The following is a 19,570-nucleotide window of genomic DNA, read 5'->3' as shown; positions in this document are numbered from 1 at the left end:
GATGATGATGATGATGATGATAATTCATCATAATCTGCTGAGAATTTAAAATGACTGGAAATTTATCGATCGCTATTGTCGCACCGATTCCGAATATTTAAAAATAAATATGTCAGATCACCAGAACCCCTTTAAATCGCAAAGTAGTGTGAAATTTGGCTTTGTTGCGTAAAATGACCACGAGAAACAATATCAAGGTGATACAATATGCATCAATATTTATCCAATAATAAAACATGCCCTCTTACAGTTGCTCATCATCATCATTGGTTTGTTAGCAATTTCTATCAGTTCGATACGCCACAAAATGCGATACAATGAAAAGATAGGAAGTAGGTGTCGAAGCTATACTTGGAGTAGTCTAAGGAATCAGGCACCCACAATGGCCTGAGCGATGTAAAGACGAGGCATGCACAGTGCACACTCAATGAGAAGTAAATAAGATAGTATAGTGTGTAGTTTAGATTTTTTTGTAGCGTTACGTCGAAAAATGTCAAAATTGTTCATTTTTGCAACCTGCATTTCGTTTGTCGTAGATTTTGTACTGTCTGTGAACGTGACATTTTACAGCTTGTACCCTACTTAATAGGCTTGCCGTTGTAGACGGCCCATATTGTCTGCAAGTCATAAACAACAAATATTGGTTGACATGATGTTATATGCTCAACGTACCGCAATATCCCAACTTAAGCAAGACTGCGTCGGCATATTGCGTGGTTCTTATATCAAGACGCGCATGAGGAAAAATTGTGATGTAGACTCAATTGCCAGAACGAAGCAACACAGTTTGTCACCAGCAGTGTATACGCACAACTTCAGTGCCTTCCGTCAACAGCTGCTGCTGTTGAACGTTCTGTCTCCATTCTTCATAAGCTACTTAGTAAGGACAGAATTGTCTACCCGAGAATGTAAGAACGTATCCCTCGCTGCACCAGTGTTGGGTTGACTCGAGTCACCTTTTTCGTATGACTTGACTTGACTCGAGTCATACTTTGCTTAAAATGACTTGACTTGACTTGACTATCGGCGTATCAGAAATGTGGATTGACTCGTGACTCGAAGCAAAATTCACGAGTCAATTTCAAGTCATCAAGCAATCGATGTCGACAAAAATCACTGTATCTTGCATATGGTCGAATTGTTCGCGAAACGATGGTGTCACCCGTGAGAGCGACCGATCATTTATTGATCGCGTGCGTTTTACTGAGCCTCCATTGTTCTCTCACAAATAAATCGACCGCAAACGAAGTGATCGAAGCTTGCAGCTTCCGCTGTAGTAAACTAGTATTGTGAAGTAATTTACTAGCAAAATGTCTATTTCTGTTCCCTATTCTTACCTTAACCAAATCTCTTATATCTTATTGAAATTTAATTCGAAAATCGAGTGCCTTGACTTGACTCGAATCACCTTCGAATATAGATTGACTTGACTTGACTCGATGAGTCTAAAGGTGCAATAACTCGAAATGACTCGTGACTCGAAGGTAGTGACTTGATTCCAACACTGCGTTGCACTACGAACATTTTGAATTATTTATACCATGATGCGTGATGTAACCTCCAGAATTCCTCATCGTGCCAGATTTCGTTAAAATATAGTTTTTTCATGTAAAAATTTGTCAGTTTTTGGTGATCATGTCTGGGTGTGTTTGGAGTTTCGGACAGCGATGACTCTCGGACATCGTGTCTTATTCGGACACACCATGTCTGGTAGGCTATGTGTATTGTGAATACTATTGTGAACATGACTGCTCTTATTGTGAACATGAGACTGTTCTTATTGTGAACATGACTGCTCTTATTGTGAACATGAGACTGTTCTTATTGTGAACATGACTGCTCTTATTGTGAACATGAGACTGCTCTTATTGTGAACATGAGACTGTTCTTATTGTGAACATGAGACTGTTCTTATTGTGAACATGACTGCTCTTATTGTGAACATGAGACTGTTCTTATTGTGAACATGACTGCTCTTATTGTGAACATGAGACTGTTCTTATTGTGAACATGACTGCTCTTATTGTGAACATGAGACTGTTCTTATTGTGAACATGACTGCTCTTATTGTGAACATGAGACTGTTCTTATTGTGAACATGACTGCTCTTATTGTGAACATGAGACTGTTCTTATTGTGAACATGACTGCTCTTATTGTGAACATGAGACTGTTCTTATTGTGAACATGGCTGTTCTTATTGTATTATCATGTTTGGGGTGTCTTCGGACTGCGTTGACACTCGGACATCATGTCTGGGGCGTTCGGACATCGTGTCTGGGGTGTGTTCGGACTGCGTTGACACTCGGACATCGTGTCTGCGGGTGTTCGGGCATCATGTCAGGAGTGTGTTCGAACTGCGTTGACACTCGGACATCGTGTCTGGGGGTGTTCGGACATCATGTCTGGGTTGTGTTCGGACTATGTTGCCACTCGGACATCGTGTCCGGGGGATATGGTGGTGCTGCGGCTGATGTTATTGTGAATACAACGACTGCTCTTATTGTGAACATGAGACTGCTCTTATTGTGAACATGACTGCTCTTATTGTGAACATGAGACTGCTCTTATTGTGAACAGAATTGCTCTTATTGTGAACATAATCGAACCAACCCTGTAGTAACTAACTGCAGTGGCCCGAGGCGTCGCGTTACGTTACCGTTGTTAGATTGCGTATGTGTTAATTGTTCTATTCCATGTAGTAGAAATTGAGCGAAGACAAATTTGCAGCATTGAACCAAAAGCCTGTACAAAAGTTACGGTTTGCGTGTAGTTTGTACAGCCGTACTCGTATACTGGTACGGTCTCTATACGATATAGTGGTGACTGGTGTGAGTATTAATTGTATAGCAAGAGCAGTCTCTAGCTGTGTAAAGGTGTCCAGGCTCAGTTGAGAACGAACGGTAGGGTAGCTGACGATGATAGACGGAATCCAATGCTCCATCCCAATGTTGTATTTCGCGATTGTACGTTGATTTTGAATAATAACTCATAAAGCCAATCTTTGAATGGGTGCTACACTGCTTCCTATATATAGGCTCTACGTGCATGTATGCTATGTGTTGATGTGCTTACGAACTTCATAACCGGTCCCAGCTACTACATTTAGATGGAAAGTGAAATGATCCCAGACGTTGAAAAATATGTTCAGGGTTAACACAGATTCCTTGATTTCATTTGAGTAATGTCATATTGTTCTAATACCGTAATATTATTTTAGAGTGGTGACTCGGCAAATATGTTAGTTTTAAAATCATGAATGACGAAAAGCCAATGCTCCAGTGTTCTGACCCAATTGGAAATGTTCTAGTTCATTACTTAATAATGACTTTATCATCAGTGTGAACTTCTGTAAGCTCGTTTGAAATTTGAGAAATTAATATTTCTATAGGTAACTGTAACAAGGCAATAAATCAGTAATATGTGATATATAGGGCTATTTTTTACCTAAAAAATCAAAATTTTGATCAAATTGCGACCTAGCGTATGTAAATTACGTGTTTCCCACAAAATCTTAGAATTTTACTACTTATTTTAATTTCTGGTTGGAAATGTCTGTCAGTATGAAGTAGTTAGGCCTGAGCAAACTTTTTGACTTGAAAACTGTCAAATTTTTACATGAAAAAACTTTATTTCAACTAAATCTGGACCTATGAAGAATTACAGTAAGTTACATCATCCATTGTGGGAGAACTAATTGAAATTCATTGTAGTACAGCGAAAGATACTTTCCTACATTCTCGGGCCTGTCGTGTCCTGTAGATTGCCAAGAATGGAGAAAGAACGTCCAACAGTGCAGTTGTTGACTGGCAACACTGAAGTTGTGTGTACAGTACACGGCTGGTGACACACGGTATTGCTTCATTCTGTCAATTTTGTCTATTATGTCCATTGCCCACTCAGACTAGCTTCAGTTGGGATATTGCGGTACGTTGCGCATAACTCCATGCCAACCTATTTGTTTCATTAGGGCGTTTATGATTAATACTGAGCAGGCAATGGACCGTCTACAACGGTAGGTCAATAAGCTTATTGAATATCAATAAGTTCACCCACAGTGCAAACATCTACGATACAAACGAAATGCAGGTTGCCGAAATATTTTAACTTTTACCTAAAGCTACAATTTTGACAAAATTTTGACAGGTTAAAAAAAATGATATATGATATGCAATCGGTATGGCGTACGTGGCTTTAACAGTTTTGAACGTAAATCGAATTTAATGTTCAGCTGGACTGTATTTGAAGTTGTTTAGCATTTATAACAATTTAGAAATTTCTATTGTGACATTGCGTTCAATTTTAGTTTGATAAAGAAATTGAAATTGAAGTGTGTTAATCGCAATGCTTGATTTACAAGATACAATTCATGACTTTATTTTTTCCGTAGGGTGTTTGCAATATATTTATTATGGCAGAGTGGTAGTGGCATGACCACATGCACTCAAAACTATAGACATAAAAAAACATGGCAGATCGATCATGGCTACATTCCAGTAGCCACCACAAGCTTGCAGGATTATACGAGTTGAAAAAGACCCTCGGCCGGGGTCACTTTGCTGTCGTTCGCCTGGCGCAGCATGTCTTCACAGGAGAAAATGTTGCGATTAAAGTCATCGACAAAACAAAGCTGGATAAAACCTCCATGGATCATCTTTATCATGAAGTAACGTGTATGAAGCTGGTGCAGCATCCAAACGTTGTAAGTTGGTTTGGAAATGTGTTACTAGCGGGTCACGAGTAGGGCTGGGCAAAATCGAGTACCTGAGTGATTCGATTCTGAATCACGCAATATGCTTCGAGTCGAGTAATCGAGTATCACTCATTATGACGTCATAACAGAGTGCAATACGTTAATGTTCAAATATGTACCGTATATGCCACCACAAAGAATACAGTGCCTGTTATCCATCCCATAAAAGATACTTCGGTATTTTTTCGACCATACCGATTTCATTCCACTTGGTGACAATGTTGAGGGATCATCATGACTTCGGAAATGTGCCACGTCCAGTACCCTTCGTAGCTTGTACGATGTGTTTCGTATGCTGCGATACCGCCAAGCAAGGTTTCAAGGCTTCAACGGTGAAAATTAGTATCGAAACTATAATTCTCGTTGATAAATTAACTTTCGGGGGTAAGAAGCGTATAATTTCAGTACTCGAAAAAATCGCCTTTTACTACTCGACTCGAATCATTGAAATTAATACTCGATTCAGATTCGAGTACTCGAATCATTGTGCCCAGCCCTAGTCACGAGACTTGTTTCTTGAATAACGTTTAGTTTCCTTGCAGTTGTATCACTAAGTATTATTTTATATAATATCATCGTAATGTTCTTGAACACTTCACGCTTGGCTTAGATACGGGATTATTAAAAAGGTACCGACTACATAGCTATATAAAGTAAATAATTGCTGTGCTTTCAAGCCACTTTTAGCTGATAGGCATAGATTTACGTGTGCTAAAGCCACTGAAGATAGGTCACATCAGTCAGATTAGCTGTTTGATATGCATTACTACCATGCTATACTTACAAGCAATGAAGAAAGTCATTGAGAACCGAAAATTTACTCCCTCACTCCATTACGGGCTACAGAATTTATATAATTTTTTGCAAATATATATATGTATCACAAATAGCTACTTACTCTGAGACTTACAATCTGTTTCAATACTCTTTATTGATATGTTGGAATTCCGATTGCTTTTTATGATGCGATATAAAGTTTATGGTCTGGTATGATTTGTCTTCTCTATGTGATAACTCCATGCAAAGAAACCAAGTAAAACTATGAGTACCATTCGTACTTTTTTACCTGCAACTTTTAAACTGATCCCCAGATTCCCCACATTTTCCTTATGTTTTTGAGAATTTGTAATGTACATTGTACATGAAAGATGATTTCATATATGTTTACGTTAAGTCATTGCATTTTAGTATACACAATGCAGTCTGGTCCTACTTGCTGTCGGGCTATGAGTTGACATTTAGGTTGAACCTATAATGCGGTACCTACCGTAGTTGAAAGTTTTTAGTAAATGCTATCCCTTATCCGAGCCCGGAGTGCTTTTTCCATCTTGTAACTATTCAAATTCACAATTTGTATGTACCGTAACTTTTATTCAGGTTTAATTTGACTCTTGTCAATATTTGTAAAGATTACTCTCATTGACTTTTGACTATGTTATCAACTTCATGCGTAGTAAGCAGCTAAATGGAGTGTCTGGCCATTACTGTAAGATGTGATGTGGTTTGAATTTGTAGTGGCAGACTGTTTCTGCGTCGTTACTTACAGTCATGACGATTGAATGTAGGATATATCGATTCACTCAAATACCTGTGTAACGCGAGTAGACACTGTGTCTAATATGACATCTCTGTTTTCGAATTTGCGTGAATCACTGAACTATTTTTATCACGCGAATGTTTACAGTCAACTTGTCTGTAAACACAATCCCCTTTTGTCAAAAGTAGAGATTCCGATCTCACATCGAGCTTATTCTTTGTTGAGGTATTTTTCACTTGACCTCCTTCCATATTGACGATGACCTTTTTGAATTCTTTCAGGTACGTCTTTACGAAGTGATTGAAACCTCTTCAAAGCTCTACCTAATCCTAGAACTGGGCGATGGGGGTGATATGTACGATTACATCATGAAACACGAACAAGGACTTGATGATGATCAGGCTAAGGAATATTTTGCTCAAGTATGCTGTGCCGTTTTAAATTTCACAAAATCACTTCTTCAATTAGGCGCCCTTGTTTCAGATCTTATGTGCAATATCATATTGCCATAAAATGCATGTCGTACACAGAGATTTGAAACCGGAGAATATAGTGTTTTTCGAGAGTCAGGGCCTCGTGAAACTAACAGACTTCGGATTCAGCAATAAGTATGACCCGGGAAAGAAATTGTCCACATCGTGTGGATCGCTGGCTTATTCCGCTCCGGAAATTCTTCTTGGCGAAGACTATGACGCGCAAGCCGTGGATGTATGGAGCCTAGGTAGGTGCGATTAGTTGATGTAAGTGATGATGTTTATCAATTTTGCGTTCTTTTCAGGGGTCATTCTGTACATGCTCGTGTGTGGCGATGCTCCGTTCAATGAAGCCAACGATAGTGAAACGCTCACTAAAATCATGGACTGCAAGTACAAGGTGCTTGATCACGTCAATCGAGATTGCAGTGATTTGATAAGGCGCATGATAATCAGGTAAGTCCAGCTTGTCCGTGGTTTTTAGGACCAATTATTATCAATCGTTTCGTTAAAAAATTCAGGGAACCCAGCGAGAGGTTGGAACTCGAAGATATTCGAAGTCATCCCTGGCTGGCGGACTGCACCACGCTACGCGACGATGTTTATAACTACACTCCAGTTTTAACGCGAGACTTGATATCCGACTCGTTGCATACGGATATCGTTCGAAGGATGACGATTGGTCAGTAGTGCTCGCGTATTTGCCAGTGTCGCACTGAACTGAACGAGATAAGCAAATGATTATTTCAGCTGAATTATTAATAATTGAATACGAAGCAGCTCTAGATGTTAAGATATTGTTTTGATTGGAGATTTCTCTATGGTAATAACTAGGTCGATTTTTTTAACCTTTAAACGGAAGGTTTTGACCTAAAAAAACTAAATTTCGACATTTTTTGACCTTGAAAAAACTTAATGTTGACAAAATTTTGCCCTGTATATAAATTAGGTGTTTTTACACATAATATTAGAATTGTAATACATATTTTCATTTCTACTTGGAATTGTCTGTCATTCAGAAGTAGTCAGGCATGAAAAAACTTTTTTAACTTGAAAACTGACAAATTTTTACATAAAAAACTTGATTGTACCGAAATCTGGACCTTTGAAGACTTCAAGTATAGTTACATCACGCATTATGGTAGCTAAGTAGCTTGCCAAGAATGGAGAAAGAAAGTTCAACAGAAGCAGTTGTTGGCGGGCAACACTGAAGTTGCACGTACACTGCTGGTGACACACCGTGCTACTTCATTCCGACAATGTTGTCTGCATCACAATCATCATGCACATCTTGATATAAGAACCAATGCCCACGCAGTCTTGCTTCAGTTGATACGTTGCGGCACGTTGAGCATAACACCATGTCAACCATATGTTTCATTTGACCGTTTTTTATTTGCAATGAGCAGACAATGTGCCGTCTACGATGGTAGGCCTATAAAGTAGGCTAAAAGCTGTAAAATATCAACTGATAAGTTCACCGACAGTGCAAACATCTACGATAATAACGAAATGCAGGTTACAAAAAATGTTGACTCTGTAAACAATTTTGACAATGATGGAATGGCAAGTATTACATGATATGAAATAGCTTCCTTCAATCGTTCAATACGTCTCGCTAGTTAGCTATAACTGTCGGCATATTTGACACATAAATTCCGTCTCACAATTATTAAACCAGCGTGCACTTTTTCTTGTGGTAATTTCAGTATAGTTCCCGCGACATAAAGTACGCTTAAACATCCGTGTTTATTATAATAACCTCGCGTTATCATCGGCATACAATAAACCCGATCATTTCGCACGCCGGTTTTCGGGAACTTATCCAATCATGTCATTAGTTGATATACATTATGAGTGATTATGTTTTGCGTTCTAGGTAAATTAGCGGATCACGGAGAGATCGAGGAGGCCATCAACGAAAATAAGTACAACCACATCACGTCGACGTATTACCTGCTGGCACACCGCGGCCTGCAAGCGCAACGCAAGCTCTCTGACGCCAGCCAGGCGGACGCGCAAATGGACGCGACGCCCGTCGAATTCGCGTCTAACGCGCCGCCTGCAAGCAACACACGCCTACCTCAAATACCTATCGAATGTTTACATGCGAAGACCAAAGTGGAGTATTCTTCGTCACCACCCGGTCATGCTAATATAATACCTGTCTCGCAAACCGGTCTCTTGACTCATGTAGAGGAAATGAATGAAGACTCGTCGCCAGCGTCTTCCAACTCTAGTCTGTACTTCTCTTCGCACAATATGGCCCACTTGAAGGGCGACAGGAAGATGAGCCCGCCTTTTCCAAGGGAACATCTCACCATCACGCCCAGGCATGGGTTTAGTGTAGCCGCCAAGGGCGGGATCGATACCTTGATTGAAGAAGAGGAAAGGTGTAGGTCACAGACCACCACCGACGATGAGGACGATACGATGATGGCGGGGCAAACAGAAGAGGATATTACAAGCGCAAGAATCATCAATCCGGCGCAGCTGGCCTCGCAGTAAGTATCCGAGTCTGTGATCTATATAGGGGGGTTAAAGTAGTCATCGTTGGAGACCGAGAGGGAGTAAAAGGTACGCTGTATATTTCTACTCTATTACAAGTAGAATTAAGTCTTATTAAGTCTTGTGCCGAGCGGGGAAGTCGTGGATACCCGTGTTACTAATCAGGTCTTTGGTCTGTCCCGGCCAGTGATTTATATTGGTTTTGTTGTGTCGTGCGAGAGAGTCGGAGGTATTCCATCGCACGTTCTTGGTTGTGACTGCCTAAATTGATATTTGAAACGCTGTAAGATAAGCCATTACGATGTCTCATCTAGATTTTAAGGATTCGCGTTGGGACACGGAAATCGCGTTGGTTTATTTTTAGAAATTCGCGATCGATAACGTTTTTAAAAATTTTGGATCAATAACACGCATTTGGTCCCTGATATCCGTTGTGTAATGCCTGCGTTCCCGCAGAATTGAATCCATATTCTACAAACATTTATGTTTTACCAGGCTCGCAGCTTGTCGTGTATTTCTGCGTTGAAGTTTTTTGATGTCTTTGCGGCGTTATCATGAAATCATGAAACAGCATTGCGTCTCGAATGTATTTGATTATTTTCTAACAGCAAGAAGTTCTGCTTCCCATATAGATTCAAAGTCATCATACCCTCATAAGTCGTGTCGTTCACAGATTGCAACGAACTACTATTCAAAAACGGCTGAAAAAGCGTAAAAGCGCGCCGGTGTTGAACGAAATATGTGAGGAAAACGAGAACGAAGGTGTCGACGCGGCGCAGCGGCCCCACGTGTACCGTGGGGCACGCGGCGCTGCTAGATCGACCGAGGCACGAGAAGTGGACATGATGGACGCCGATGTTTTCCGATCGTCTGGAGCGGCTTCGATGCGAGACACCTTGTCCGAATTGGATATGGACGCGGTTTCGAATTTTGCAGCCCTTACAGGTGAGAAGCATTGTTATCACGGTGCGGACTGGTATTTTGTATTTGAGTATGCCTTGCGCTTAATATTTTGACTTGAATTTAAAATCCTCTAACATTGATTCATGGAGGTTACGCACACAACAGATTGATGCCTGACCTAAAGTAGAGATGTTTCGTAGAATGCTTATGGGGCACTTGAAAGGCATTCCTGTTCGACTTCTCTGCTGAGATCTTGCTATTAAATAGGGCTGCCTTCTGGGAACAATTGTAATTTATGTTTAGCTGCTTCGTCTGTAATGTTAGCCAAGTTGCTGTAGAAACATGGTGTTGACTCGACGCTTTCAGGTCATGGCTGGATTCATTGCCATTTTAAAATCTCCGAAGCGTATGTTCTCAACAAAGGAATCTGCTGTAATAAGTTGAATAGTTTGTATTTCTTGTTGTGGAATGACGCGTGTGTGTATGTGTGTTTCGATCTTGCGAGCACTTACCTTGTGTACACTTGCTTGTGTGGCGACGCTAGGGAATTATTACAAATTGCGTGACAGAGAGTGACGTTTACACCACGGTGTCCTGACGCTATGTCAATATTGGATAGGATGATCTGCCGTTTCGCGAAAATTCATTTCTCGACCGTCGTTACTGTAATATTTCCGCGGCGAATGATTTTGACCCGGGTGTATTTCAAATATTATCTCTCAAAGTAATCCCTCGTTATCTCCCCCTTCATAGGCATTGGGTTTTCTGTAAATATTTGTGTAGGCACTTGTCGATCAGCTGGTGTTTGGAATTTTTCTCTTGTTACTGAAATTTTGCTTGCGATATTACACCTCTCATTAGTTGTGTAAAGTTAGATTGCGTCATCCCACAAAGCTAATAGAAAATGCTGGTTTTATCGAGTTTGTATCGACTGAAAATTCCAATGATTGCAAAATTGTCGTCTTGACGCACCACAATCTAATAAAGCTTCATGCCCATTTTCAATCATATTTTGAGACCAATCTCTCCGAACTAAGGCGTCGTAACCTTTCTTTCTACGTATATTTCGTAATATCACCATAAATCTTGGTTACATGTCAAAATCTCTGAATATAACCCATCGGCTTCTCATTGACACCAGGCGAATATTGCTGCATAAAGTGGTTACCTATATATTCAGGGTAATTCAGCATAGCGCCAAGGTTCCTCACAAGTCACAGGTGTTGTTCATTGATGTATACCATTATTTTCTGAAGGCAACGGAACATTACAATAATAACTGCATACTTTAGGCTTAAGTTTGGTCGAAGTGGAATGCAGCTGGGTATCTCCTTGAAAAATTGACAGCTTATATTGATCAACTCGGCTCACAGGTGTCTAGGGTTGTTTGTTATTCACCAAGTAGTACAATACTGTATACAACCAAACCAACGGCCATCCATAGTGCTTGGATGTGGACAGGGTGATTACAGTGGGGTTCGGCTTATTCTTGCAATTCCTTCAAGTTCTGGTGAAGATTTGCAGTCGAAGACATTGTTAGAAATTCCTCGGTGTTACAATCATGGTTTTATATGTTGTAGTTGATAGCTCGTCCGTGAGCTACAATAGTGAATTTACTACAGGCATCAGGTTAATATCTGCGAACACGTTTTATTAATGAGCATTAATTTCCTTTCAAAATGTGGCCTCGGGTTATACAAATCACTTATCTGTTTTGGGCTTTCAATCCTATCGCAGAACCAAATACTAGGAAATGAGCAGTGTGTAGCAACTGAAATAGCAGCCCGGCACTACCCAGTTTTTTACCGTGTATAAGTGTGATTGGGAAAAATTTCGTTAAAAAAATGTGTAGGTTGTAAACATATCAAGATGTTATCATCACCTCAGCTACTTTGAATGTACTCTGCCTACCTATTCCAATTGTTGCATTTAAGGGTATGACTCGATCTGTGATATTCTAATTCAGTCATATGCATCAATGCTTTTATGTATAGACCTAATGACCGTCATCAAATGCGAATCCATTATTAAGATTTAAACACCCTGCTGCATTAACGTCATTTGTGTCATCGTCGGTGAATCATAATGTGGGAGGAGGCATGAAATGATTGTGCAAAATGTGTCTGAAGATTGTTGGTAGTGTATTAAATTCCTTCATGTGCTTTGGATTTCTGCGTTTACAAATGTTTTTCACAGCAGCTCATAAGTTCTGCTCTCATAGTGCCGTCTTACAAACGAATCATTGTAGACACCTAATATTCTATTCATGGCTGACAGGCCTGGGGCATTTTTTGCTGAAAAAATCTCAAATCTATCTCTGACATTACTATAATTCAGGGAAATGATAATTTGTTCAGTTTCAAAGGCAATCCCCGGCTCGCTAAGCTTGTTTGAAGCAACCAACTCAGGCCCAGTGCTGATGTATGTTGTTTCGAGTATATAGGGCCCAGAGCAGCGGAGCATGCTCTCACTGATATGAGTGAATTGTCTTCTAGTAGGCTATGTGTAAGTTCTCTTAACACAATCATGACGAAAAGCACATTTTTATTGACTGACGTGACTGAGAGTTGTCTCAGTAGTAAACCTGATGCTATTTTTTTAATCACTTATCTTATAGCTGGTAGCCTATATTGTTAACGAAATAGGTAAATTCTTTGATGGCAGTAGGTTCAGTGAATCATGATGATTATCATACATTGACAAATGTGGAGTGCAGTCCTATTGAATCTCCTATCGAACACAGTTAATTCAATTTTCAGATTATGAGCATATATTAGAATATTCATGAGAAGGTGCTTTGATGTGACCATAAAAAATGACCAATTTTGAAGTAATATGCCAAAATCCTGGCGGCTGAAAAATGTCCTAATCACAACCTTACACTTATTCAACCTCTCTTAGTGAATTTTGAAGCAGTATCTTTTGTACAAAGCCGGTGATAGCAGAATGTTAGGAACAGTAAAATTATCAATATTATCAATGAAAATCACGGGTGCATGGTCCCAACCGTAGGCCGACTTTTTTTCTCTGTCCTAGACAATGCCCGTCGCGTTTTTGAACAAAGTGGTTTCTTCGCACTTTGTTTCGAGATGCCAGCAAACCATAACATGTGATGTGATTCTTTATGTGTCTGATCGCGCGTACGTCCTCCGTTTCAAACGCCACCGATTGTATTGAAATTTAATCCCTTGGGTTGAACAACTATTTGAAACACTTGTTGGATATACTATGAATAGGGTATGGTATGTAGCTTTCTCTTTGATCTCGCTCTAATGTTGTAATTAGCGGCTAAACAATTTGGAGGTTGTAAAGTAACAACTGTATAGAGGTGTGAATTGGTGTGTGGTTACTATTTATTTTCTATATAACTAACGTCATATCTTGATATTTGTAATAATCCCGTATTTGTGACTCAATCATTCGGTTTTTGCAATAGCTCAGTTTGTCACCAAATTAGCCGTGTCGAATTGTAGAGTCATAGCTTCCAAATGTCATGTTGGTATTGATTGAAAGTATTTCTATCCGAAGTCCACATGTTTTGCTTCACCTGTCGTGCCATTTTATGTCTGGTCATTGGCGTGACCTTGCGCTGAAAATAGCGCCAGTACCATACTTTGAATGGAGTGTATGATAGCCCAGCAGGTATAATCCCAGAAGCACATTCTCTTTTCATACATGGGTACAATGGATGTTGTACTTGTCAGCTCAAGGGCTATTATGTGAATGACCTTAAAGGATAACTATTACAAGAGTCGGTGAAACGTGAAATGGCATTATTGCTCTTGACTGTGATTTGCTCAACTCTTACCGAGGAATTTTATTGTTAACACTGTGTTCTGCGATATTGTTGTCCTTTATATGCTATGTTTCCTGGTAAAGAATGTCAAATTTTGATGAATGAATGCGAATTTCTATGCTCAATCATTGAATTATGTTCGCACATACAAACATATGGTTATTTTGCCTACATTCAATTGGTGAATTGGGCTAAGTGTATAGAGCAGCATGGTACTAGGGATAATGGTATCACTAGTGCTGGGATGGCAGCGGGGATCTATTTTCTTCTAAATGCCCACAATGAGCCTTAGATGTAGGAATTTGGCAGAGTTTTGAAAATAATCAATAACGCCATGTCCCGTCACAATTGTAAGATGTCGGAACTTGGAAGATCGATTTTGACATTGCCTAGCAGATTTGGGTGAACGTACGAAAAAGTTACTTATTGAATTAATGTAATCTTTATCCGTATTCGAATTGAACGGAAATGAGGGTGGATAAGAAATTCTATCTCGAATTCCTACTTATAGATATTGAACTGACCTCAAAACTTTGCTGGCATTAAGTTGGCTAATGTTTCTTTTTTCGTTTCATTTGACGTTCTCACAGCATCCCAAACATTTCAGAATTTGTGATTGAAATACCATTTGAGCAGATGTGACACAGGTGAAATTACATTATTCCCATGTGTGTATATTTGATTTAGCAGTTATCTTAGTATGACATGGAATTCATTAATTTCAACATGCATCTGGTTGATCCTTGCGTGCTACTGCATTATTCATAATGTGTGCTCCTATAATTGCGCCATTTACGACTGCGGTTTCTCTGGCAATATTCCTCATTGGTTTCGTAGTGCGAAATTCATAGTTTAAGTCTCGTAAACGTAATTGGCCGATATTGGCACATAATTCCAAGCATTTATAGATACTTCCTGGATGCTTCGTGCTATGATTATTACTTCATAGCTAGTTGAGTCGGATAATTAAGGTTTGAAATATAACGCAACATGAAAGGCATTCGATGGCGGCCTGCAGGCTAACTTTCGCTGTAGTAAATCCATTTTGCTTTAAGATGCAACAATTCAGCCGCCGCTGATATTGTACAAGCATGAAATGGTCATCCGTATGTTTGTTTTTACCATCTGCAAGTTTGATTTTATTACCTCATCAGCTGATGTTGAGTCAAAACACATAGATATATATGTGCTTGAAAAATTGCGGTACCTCTAACCTGTGTAGGGCGCGAATATATAGGCAGCATACAAATTATTTTGACACAATACAGTCGTGCTCCTGTATATTTCTAGCCCTTGGAAATAGTTTCCTGCTGCTGGACATTATCCCTGCCATCAGTCATTTTGATAATACATGTAAGTTGCCGACTGACTTTTTCTAGAGAATTTGAGCTGAAATATGTGAAAGAATTGCGGGCTTGAATTCAATCGAGCAACATATCGGAAGCTCATGCTTATAAAACGCAGATCCGACGACTCCTAGCAGCTATATCACGCGATTACTGTGCCTAGGCGCTAGGCACATATCAGTGGTGTTCAATATTTTTCTATCACAACCAAATTTTCCCATTCGAAACTCCCCCTCCGATTACACTAAAGAAGGTCAGCGCCTATGCCTAAACGTGCTTACAGCTTATTTGGGTGAAATAAAATAGATCAGCACTAATTCACAGCCTCTTTATTTCGTAATCAAATTACTAGAGAAAAAGGTCAGCCTCGAAGACCTATCTTTGCGAACCATAGGTTGAAAGCCGGTGGTGTGTGTCTACCAATATTAATTTTATATCACAATAGTTTTATTTGCCGCATTTTGCGTACTGCATCCCATCAATCTCTCCATGTTTAAATTTTGATGCGATGATCAATAAATTATCTGTCTCGCTCAATTTAACATCTTCGCAGCTCTGGTTATCAAAGGCCACGCTTACTATGATCTTTGACGTTTCCAGGTTTGGGCGCGCGGAAAAGCAGTTTGAAATCCAGCGGTTCGGAAACCAGCGACGATGAGAACGAAAATCGGCGTGCAGGTCGATCCGGTCCCGGAACGGCCACGTGCAATTTAAACAGACCTCGTCGGGACTCGAGTGGCGATCGTGACCCGAGCAATGGCAACGGGGGCGGAGGCTTTCGGTTTTGTAACAGGGAACTCGGCAGTTTAGGCCCGAGCGGCTCGAACGAGGCTAATGCTTCGCAGACCCAAGCGAGCCAAAACTCAAACGGCAGCGCTCAGGATGGCGGCACCGGGCCGGACAACGATAATTTCAACAATACGGTCCGGCGTGAGTCGGCGCACGGGGAGAAGGTGTTCGGGTGGAACACCTCATCCCGCACGGCGCCCGTTGAAAAAGTGTTCGAACGAAACGCCTCGTCGCACTCGCCAGGATATTTCGTCTGCGGCATTCCCGAGAAAAGAAGCAGGAGCGCGGAATCTCACTGCTGCGGTAGCCGGTCGAGCAGCGCACGGAGCAGCTGTTCCAGCCTGGGATATCGCCGGGGCAGGGTCGCGACCGGGCGGCGCGCGCGCAGGAACAGCCGTTCCACAGCGTCGGACACCAGACTTGTGCTGAGACTGAGTACCTTGCGCAATGTCTCGGTGGCGACCACTTTAGCGTCGTCATGTTCCTCGTCGTCGATGGCGACTCGACGATTTTGCCGGAATATTACAGCCCGTAGCGAGGGTAACGTGTCTGAAAAAACGCGGGACCCGGTCCGGAAGAAACCCGCCCGGCGTCAGTACAGGTCCACGTCGCTGCCCAGGCCGAGTTGGTATGCTTGCGGGAATTTGAACGGGCCTAGAGCGGCTTCCTGCGGTCCCGGGGTGAAAAGGCAGTGGTCCGCTACGCACTTGTCCACAGTGTCAATACAGCCGCGCATTCCTGAGTCGGGACCGGTGTCGCGCGAAAACTCAGAGTCCAACGTGAAACGCAGCAACGTGAGCCTGGCGTCTTCGACGTGCAGCGCTAGCAAGTACGCGGTCGAGCCTGTCAACGACACGTTGTCTCCTATGGAAGAAGAGGACTCGTGGTATGATGCGAGAGAAAAATCGAAAATCCGCGCGGGCTCGCTGTCGTCCGACGGCTTTGGGCGCGTCGGCGACAGCGACCCGCCGACTCCGGATAAAGTCGAACGGATCAAAATGACCTTTTTCTCGCACGTTACGCCGGACGGAATATTCCGGCGTAAATCTGCTCGGAAAAACTCGTCCGGAGGCGGAAAACATTGGTTCGGCGAGGGTAACGCGAAAACAAAATCGTTTCCCGGTGACGCCGGTGTCTACGCGATGGACCGGCCTTTGCTGATGCGTAAAACGAAGCCCGATTGTTGTGTCCTGATGTAGAGAAGGATTAGATTCACGATTGTAATCGACGAGACCGTGGGTCTGCCGCGTTGTGTGTTAGTCGCCGGATGCGGTCGAGTGAGCCGCGTGTTGCAAACTGGTTAATGTTGTCCCGTAACTTTGCATCGAGCGGAATATAGTGCGTTCGGTACTTGATTTCCAGTGGCGCTTGATTCCGAATCGTACTTCGGCATTCGAGTATTCATCCAAACACACTGACGGTGTCTTCGAAACTGGGTTTTTACGCCTCGTTAACCCCCATACGGAGAAAATTATACCTTAATTTCTTGCCAGAAAAATTACCATTGTAGGCATATTGCTGTCGATATCATATGCATATGCGCTATGTGGTAGCGCTAAATTGGCACAGCCGAAATAAATTGTAGGTCCCAAAGCGCACACTCCTAGTAGATTTCAATGAATCGATGCCAATTTGTACTCGGCTCAGTTTCAAATGCTAGGGTCACTGCACCTGGCCCGTCTCTAAATATTGGGATACCGATACCATTTTTCCAAGATCGATATGTTTTGTAAGCAACCGTGTCACCCGTGCCATTACGGTCTTCAAATCCATTCAGATAGCCTATTCGCATATTTGGAACCCTTAAAGATGACATTCTTATCAAAAGTAAACTCCTAGATTACTTGTATATCGCCTCTTCATCAAATCTATTCACATTGAAGACGCGTGCTTCTCGCACGCATGAAATGGTGGTATGGAAAATACTCGCCGTCATCCAAGCCGCAAATCCTGGATGAGAACTTGTACACAACCTTCTGTTCTGATGATGAAGGCCAAATATGTTTTCGTCGCCACTGTACTGAGTGTTGTGAATTACCTTTACTTGGATTATGAATTCATATAGTTTTTTTGCGAAAAGAATAGCCATCTATTGAATGAGCTACAAAGTCGGCTTACAGCTGTTTTGGTTTGGATCTTGGAAGGCTGTGTTCAGGCTTGAAATTTGCTTTATTTATTGGGAAATGTCCCGTGATTTGGAATGTCTTTTGTAAAGATAAAGCAATATTAGTTATATCACTGACGTGGTAAAGTGAAATTTATTCAATAAGCTGCAGTTGGCACTAATTTCGTGATTTATCGACTCTATGTTGGCATAATAATAACAATCCCAGCGGTAAAATAAATTACAGTATTGCCCAATGTTGCTGTTATTTGTGCTTTTCATTGTGATTTTCAAACATGTTGATGCAACCGGCAAAATGTGATCAGAATTTTCGGTCCGCTACATCCAGTTACCACATCCGTGTTGCAAAACCTTGATTCGGTTGGGAAGGGGTATCGACGAAACCAGTATGGTTGAACTATGTGTTGCGTGTCTGGGTACGTTTAACTCATTAATTGTCTGTTGCAAATGTTACGTTCAATATACTGTTCACCTTGTACATAAAAAACATATATAACCGTGTCTTGTCATTTGTTTCCTATGGAGCATTTTACTTTTTACGAGCGTGTGAAAGATTTTTCGTGCATATCGTGTTTTTTTGCCACTAGATGGAGTTCCGCGGCTACTTCTGTGATTCCTATTCGCTTCCTATCATTTCAATTTTAGTCTGTTGTCGATTGCGGTTTTCGCGTTCTACGCATATTTGTATAATATTATTTTTGTATGAATATCCGGGAGCGGCTGTGGCTGTCCGCCTGTCCCTGTCATTGATGTAAGGTGTGATTTGAACTTGTAATGTTTTCGCGAGTGCCCCGCCGTATGCTGGTACATCCCCGCGTGTGACGGTAGTGTGTAGAACCGTATTTACCGATATTTTCATCTGCGTTTAGCATCGTTAACTTGTGTCAGACCAAAGTAATTCTGTATTGAGAAAACTTGGATGTAACCTTTCGGTAAAGATATGCTCTTCTCACACCTTTGGTGTAAGTACAAACGGTTGGGAACTGCTTACGATCGAACTACTGCCTTAGATATGATTCTCAATTCCTCATTGTAACCTTCTTTCACGATACATATTGGTAACAATACACTCCTGTATATCATGAGCTTTGGTGGTGGATCGGTCAAGTCATGAAAGTGTCTCGACATAATTGTGTGGTTTTGAGATTGGAGACATAGAACTGGGGTCGCAATTTGAAACTACATGGAGCCAGACTCGTGATGGTAAATCCTACAGCAATCGGGACCTGCCTCTTATCAAACTTTGCATACCTCTGGTTCTGGGAAAGAGTTAGCCAGTCGAGCACATCTTGAAGCAGCTCTTCAAGCAACTAGGACTATGATTTGGCTTACGTGACTTAT

General features: G+C 41.3%; 1 protein-coding gene across 1 annotated transcript; it reads left to right on the top strand.

The window, feature by feature from the left end:
• Positions 1-2,642: 2,642 nt before the first annotated feature.
• Positions 2,643-19,314, top strand: LOC145449565 (uncharacterized). Its single transcript, XM_080327957.1, has 8 exons — positions 2,643-4,701; positions 6,571-6,711; positions 6,773-7,010; positions 7,068-7,218; positions 7,284-7,444; positions 8,642-9,266; positions 9,944-10,215; positions 15,916-19,314. The coding sequence occupies exons 1-8, from the start codon at positions 4,468-4,470 to the stop codon at positions 17,301-17,303; spliced, it is 3,210 nt and encodes a 1,069-aa protein (XP_080184083.1). The 5' UTR covers positions 2,643-4,467; the 3' UTR covers positions 17,304-19,314.
• Positions 19,315-19,570: the final 256 nt, after the last annotated feature.

Source organism: Botryllus schlosseri, chromosome 11, assembly GCF_051294905.1.
Source record: "Botryllus schlosseri isolate E-star chromosome 11, Bs_hap1, whole genome shotgun sequence".
NCBI lineage: Eukaryota > Metazoa > Chordata > Ascidiacea > Stolidobranchia > Styelidae > Botryllus > Botryllus schlosseri.
This window is presented reverse-complemented; position numbering and strand designations above follow the sequence as displayed.

Coding starts and splice junctions, on each gene's coding strand:
- LOC145449565 (XM_080327957.1), top strand. CDS start 4,468: ATGGCAGATCGATCATGGCTACATTCCAGTAGCCACCACAAGCTTGCA. Junction 6,712..6,772: donor CTAAGGAATATTTTGCTCAA/GTATGCTGTGCC, acceptor CCCTTGTTTCAG/ATCTTATGTGCAATATCATA. Junction 7,445..8,641: donor CGTTCGAAGGATGACGATTG/GTCAGTAGTGCT, acceptor TTTGCGTTCTAG/GTAAATTAGCGGATCACGGA.